The sequence below is a fragment of the Arachis ipaensis genome, chromosome B09 (genome assembly GCF_000816755.2).
Source record: "Arachis ipaensis cultivar K30076 chromosome B09, Araip1.1, whole genome shotgun sequence".
NCBI lineage: Eukaryota > Viridiplantae > Streptophyta > Magnoliopsida > Fabales > Fabaceae > Arachis > Arachis ipaensis.
Window position 1 is genome coordinate 6,233,393 of NC_029793.2, and position 6,468 is coordinate 6,239,860.

General features: G+C 31.3%; 2 protein-coding genes across 2 annotated transcripts in view; both read left to right on the plus strand.

Annotated features, from left to right (window-relative positions):
- LOC107617019 (putative F-box/FBD/LRR-repeat protein At1g78840) overlaps positions 1-5,387 on the plus strand; it is an 83,024-nt gene extending 77,637 nt beyond the window's left edge. The window contains exon 4 of the mRNA XM_021111640.1: positions 5,014-5,387. Within this exon, the coding sequence (XP_020967299.1) occupies positions 5,014-5,196 (183 nt within the window). The 3' untranslated portion in view covers positions 5,197-5,387. The remainder of the gene's footprint in view (positions 1-5,013) is intronic.
- The window catches only part of LOC107617023 (F-box/FBD/LRR-repeat protein At1g78750), a 99,614-nt gene that overhangs the window by 61,603 nt on the left and 31,543 nt on the right, over positions 1-6,468 (plus strand). The window lies entirely within an intron of this gene.

The following is a 6,468-nucleotide window of genomic DNA, read 5'->3' on the forward strand; positions in this document are numbered from 1 at the left end:
AAACATAAAATAAAGTATATTATTAGATTATTAAACTAAAAAAATTAAAATAAAATAATTAAATTGATAACTAACTAATAACTAAAAATAATAAATTCTAATACTCCTAATATTACTCTTATTTAAATATATATATTTATACAAAAATATATAATAACTAATTTTATACGTATACATTCTATTTTTTATGGAAAAAAAAAAAACATAGAAGAAACCAATCCTATCCTATCCTATGACCATACTTGAAAAGAGGGTTTCTTCCATTGTGAAAATTTCACGTGGCATCCACCGCATTCATTATCAAATCTCAATTCCTTTTAATCATTGTTCTAATAATGATCATATTAATTAGTGAAAGTTTATATAGGTGCCCTGCTGTTAGAGTTTTTAAGTTCTGTTAGAGTTTGTAAAAAATATTTATTTTGTTAGTTAAAATTTTTAGAATGTCAATGATATTTACCATGACAGTTTATGTTGTCTCACAAAAATAATTAGAAAATAGATTGAATTAGAGGAGGAATAGATTATATTTTTTGCTAATGAGGATATTAAGGAAGGATTGAATTTATGTACTAAAAATTTGATGGAAATATTACTGACAGACAGATTATTCAGTATAGATATATTGGAGGCTACTTTAAACATAATGGAGACAACCAAAAATCTTCTGCGTTTTAGATTACGGAGGTATCAAATTTCAATTTTTTTTTAAAGATGAAATCCAATTGCTCATAATGAAGAAAGGGGCTCCTTGATTGTTCAAGAATTATAATCTAAATCTAAAAAAAAAAGAGGGAAAATTCATTGATCAATGATGCAAAATTTTCTCATATTCTTATATGGACATAACTGTAGAGTTTACCAGAACAATGTAAAACCAAAGGATTGGGAAGAAAGGTAAGAGAGACGCTGAAAAAGGTGATGGATGTTGCTGTATTCTCTTTGAAAGGAAAAGAGGAGAAAAATTTTAAAATTCAAGTCTTCCTGGACATCACAAAATCCTTGAGGAGGAAGATGAGAATATTGAGAAGTCACAACAAAATTATTGACCTTCAACTTAAATACGAGAGGAAATCTTGCAAACATGGTGCAAGGAAGAGAGGAAGAAGCGGAATGGGGAGCATGACTAAGGGCAGACCAATTCAGTAGGCTAGTGGAGGGTCAAAAAGCAAACAACAACCTGAATCACCCCAATGCTACGCAGGGAGACATGCATAAACAGAGAAAACCAATTCTGGTGATAAGAGAATTTGCAAGTATCTCTGTTTAAGATCGAAAAAAAGTTGCAGACTGATTGAAATTTATCTAGACTCTACCAATTCATCCTCATCCAAATGTAGGAAGGTTGCAGAAGAAGGTGACAATGCCACTTTGTCCAAGGCTCCGCATGATTAGTTCATGCTTACTAAGTTGGCCACCTCTAAGAGTACAAGCGTAGGCTTAGTTGTGTCTTAGCCTCTTAGGTGTCGGTCTGTAACTAATTTTTTTGTTTTTCTCTTGGTAGACCTTTGTTGCAATAATTTGTGTATTTGTGATCCTTCTTTTGTCTTATTTGTATCAGAGGTAGGAGTAGAAGTGGGTTGGGTTATTCGACGGAGACTCATGGCTTGTTTCGTTTCAAGTTCAGCTCAGCTTGTTTTATTAAACGGGATCGATTTAAGTTTTTTAAAAAGCTTATTAGTTAAAAGGTTTAATTACTGTGTAGGTTTCTATAGTTTTATTGAATTTTTAATTAAGTTCTTATGCTTTTTTTTTTTTAATTGGGTCTCTATACATTAATTTTTTTTTAATTTAGTTCCTATTGACATTAAACGTCAAAAAAACGTTAGTGAATTATAAAATTACTTGTATACTCCTGACTTCTACCTATAATAAATATATATTTCTGATTTAAGAAAAACTTACGAAACTCGTTAGGTCGCTCATCATAATATTTTTTTGTAAAAATAAATAATTCTTAATTTTGACTTTCAACTATTGACTTATATTGAACACAAAACAAAACAAAAAAAAGAATCAATAGTTAAAATTAGTTAAAATTGTAATTTTTTTTGTTAAGAAAAAAATTATGAATTGTAAATATGAAAATTTCTTCTCTCACAATTTCTCTCTCTCACTTACCCTATAACTAGGGGTAGAAATTGACCGGGCTACTCGACGGAAATTCGTGGCTCGGTTCGTTTTAGTAAATAGACTAGGTCTGGGTTTGTTTTATTAAATAGACTAGGTTTGGGCTTTTTTTAATTCCTATTAATTAAAAATGCTAGGTCATAGGCTTTAAAAAAGCCTACGAAGCTCGTTTGGCTGGTTTGTCAAAATATTTTTTTATAAAAATAAATTATTTTTAGTTTATACTTTTAATTATTCACTTATATTAAATGCAAAACAAAAATAAAAAGAATCAATAATCAAGATTAGTTAAGATTTTAACTTTTTTGTTCGAAGAATGCTAGAGGGCCATCAGAATTTATTGCCTTTAGCCATCAGTTAGCCATCAATATTTAACAGTATGGGACAAAGTATGTTGTTGGATTACTAGACTAAAGGAATTAGATTAATGAACTTGAGTTGATAGTTAAGTGATGACCAAAAGTAATAAATTATGATGGCCCTCTAGCATTTCTTTTTTTCCAAAGAAAAAGTTTATGGATTGTGAGTGTGGTTATTATATGTGACTAACGATTAATATATAAATGGGTTATACTTTACAAATTATTAATTATAAATTTTAGAATATATTTAATATCAATTTAAATATTTTAAATGTATTATTTTAAATTTTAATTCACAAAATAGATTTTTTAAAGAGTAATTACCCAAATCAGTCCCTAAGGATTTTAAAATTGGACATTTTAGTCCTAAAAAAATTAATACACAGATCAATCCCCAAGGTTTTATTTCGGCAGACAAATCAGTCTCTAGTTCATTTTTCGACAGAGTAATTACTCATATCAGTCCCCAAGGATTTTAAAAATGGACTGAAGATGTGTGACTATTTCAATCAAGGTGGAGATTGTTAGGATTTGGTTGAATTAGTCCCACATTGTTCAGGATAGCAAATGGAGTGGGTGGCCTAGGCTATAAATATGAGGCTAAGTTCTCCATTTGTTTTCGCACCAGTCAGAAACACTTTAAACTTGTATCTGATTTTTTCTTTTCCTCCGTACTCTTTATTAGAGAGTGTTGTGAGGTGTAGTTAGATATTTGCTTTGAGAGAGTGTGGGTGTACTGAGGTGCGGTGAGAGAAAGAAGTCTATGTGTTGTAACAATTTTCACATAGTAAGTTGAGATGCAAGGTGTGTGGCGGAGTTAGGTCGATGGCTGAAGAACTTCCAGGAAAAGCCAATTTGGAAGTTGCACCATGCATTTTCAGCAAGGTTTCGATCTGTACCAAGGTGAAATACTTGGAGTGGTCTAATTCCAAGTGAGTATACTTTCATGGTGGAGTATGATAGTTCTCTGAACTATGATTGTCAGTATAGACAATGGCAGCAAAGAATTGTCGGTGTTGACAATGGAAGCTGAAGATGTGTGACTATTTCAATCAAGGTGGAGATTGTTAGGATTTGGTTGAATTAGTCCCACATTACTCAGGATAGCAAATGGAGTGGGTGGCCTAGGCTATAAATATGAGGCTAAGTTCTCCATTTGTTTTCGCACCAGTCAGAAACACTTTAAGCTTGTATCTGATTTTTTCTTTTCCTCTGTACTCTTTATCAGAGAGTGTTGTGAGGTATAGTTAGATATTTGCTTTGAGAGAGTGTGGGTGTACTGGGGTGCCGGTGAGAGAAAGAAGTCTATGTGTTGTAACAATTTTCACATAATGATATTCTCTGGTTGTCATTTGACAACGGTCGTGGTTTTTTCTCCGGTAATTGGAGTTTCCACGTTAAATTCTTGTGTTGTGATTGTGTCTATTTTATTTCTCTGTCAAAGGTGTTTTCTCAAGAGGAAATGGTGTCTTATTCCCAACAATTATGACCTATTGGGTAAAATCTTTAAGCTTGCAACTTGCAAGGTCTACAAAAGCTGAAGGGCGCTGATATCCGAGGAATACAAGAGGTATATATTGATGCTCGGAATCTTGAGAACTTATGTTATCATGCTCTTGATATGGATGCACCTTTCAAGCTGATTTTGGATAGTTGTACAAATTTGAGATGGTTGAGCTTGCAGAATTTGAGGAGCCCAAACAAGTGGTTCCTTGAACAGTTTTATCGGATTCCTTTCCTTGAGAGTTTGATGTTACATAATTGCTCTATGTTTGAGCATGAAAGGATTAATATTCCAAGTCCTGAACTGAAGTTCTTCAGTTTATCACATTGCTATAACTTGAAGGAGGTCAACATTGATGCTCCAAATTTATTATCCTGCGAGTATGACGGGAAAGGCAACCCTGTCATATCTTTTCTGAGAATTTCTAATCAACTTGAACTCAATGCTCATTACGGTGTGATTATGAATCATCGTCATGTTTATAGCTTGAGGGAATTTGTCCAAAACATTAAACCCCAAAAGGTTTTGGCATCTCTTTCTCTTTTTATCCACGAGTCATTTTCGGTAAGTATGCACTTTCTACTTGATTGGTTCCTTCTGCTTGCATATTTTCCAAATTTATTTATTTATTTGTCTGTTTGTACCCTGAATTCTGCAGATTAGAGAAATCCTGGGTGTGGGTGTATTGTATTGCAAGTTTCATCACCTCCTCCATGTATTAAACATGTTCAATTATGTTTTCCTATGAATATGGAAGCTCGCTATTTTCCCCTTATGAATTGGTTGCTTTCAAGTTGCTTCCTGAAAACTATTTCATTCTGCTTGCAATCTAATTTTAACATGAAGGCATTCATTGTGGTATGTCATTGTCTCCAAAATTTTCAGCTTGAATTTTCCCCTTTACAACTTTAAGTCCAAGTTTCATTTCTTGAGTGTTGATAATATCAAATACTTATAAGATAAATAAAATGTTATATGGAGCCTCTAACTTTACTCATTATTTCACAAAAATAACAGTTTTTCTATGAGATGCTGATGGATAGAAAGAAGTGCGGGTGCTATCTCCGTTCAAGGAGCAAGCAGTGTTGTTGGCATGGGTTGAAGGTTGTGAAGGTCACACATTTAGAAAGGACTTGTGAAAATGTTGAAGATCTTAAGGCCATGTTAGATGCATTGCCAGAATCCCTGTTGAGGAATTAATCACTTTTAGCTTAGAGTTGTAATCTTGCCAGACACGCATTCCCCATTTGAGTTTCTTAGATGTGTGTGCGTATGCATTTATCTTAGTGCTTATGTATATACTAAGTTAAATCTTTTTGCTTAACATAATCTACTAGTGACACAGTATATTTGGATATCATTTATTAGAATTTTCTGGATTCTGCCATCAATTGAATTCTGGAATTTCAATTTAAGCGGAATAATGTGGTTGTTCTAGGTGAAAGTGCAAAATGAATGATACAAGCAATGGTATTGTGACCTATTATATGTTTGACTAAATATATTTAATTAATCATCTAAGAGTTTACAATACCATCTTCATACGAAGATGTTATCATATAAGTATTTTTTCTTTTTAAAATGTAACTTGTTGAAATTCAAAGAATACTAGAAATACTTATTGATTCTCCAAATCTTGAGTAGCTATGCTATTAAGCTTTGGATTTCGATGCACCGTTCAAGGTGAATTTTGATAGTTGCAAAAATTTAAGATCAGAATGGTTTAAGTTTTTAATGAGCAAAAATTCTTGTTTTCGTTTTCACCCTCGAAACCGTAAAATAAATTCCAATTCCACTCTCGCTATCTTTCGGAGAAGGTGAGGGTCCGCCTCTCGTCGTTGTATACTTTAATGATTTAATCTAAGAGATGTTCTTCAGTTTAAATACCTTTATGGTGATTGTTTTATGATTATTTGTGTTTGTGTCTTTTTTTTTTCTCCCTTCCTAGAGATACATATGTAACCACATTGCATGTGACAAATTTCTTCAAAGTGATGAAGTATAAAGTGAAAAAATAAAATTTTATTTATTTTAAATTAAAATAATAAAGTCTTATGATGAAAATATAAATAATGATAGTTAGTTTTTATTATATTATTTTATTAATATATTTATTTTATAAGTTTTTCTTTTCAAAATTTCAGGATAGTTATTCCAATATTTTTTGAAAACTAAATAATAAATTATCCTCTCTATCATTGCATAATAGGTATAATTGCACACATTTAACATGCAAATATTTGATTTCTTATAAAATTTATTGTGAAAAATTCATCCTTGTATAGTTTGTCATGTTGACACGGGAATGACCAATGTTAATTTTGTAAGGCCTAAACATTTATGATATTGGGAGAATTTTAAGTGTATCTAAAATATTGATATTTTAATAATTTTAATAATTAATTTTAATTATAAAAAATATATAATATATTAACTAAAATTAACTATTAAAATTATTGAAACATCGATATT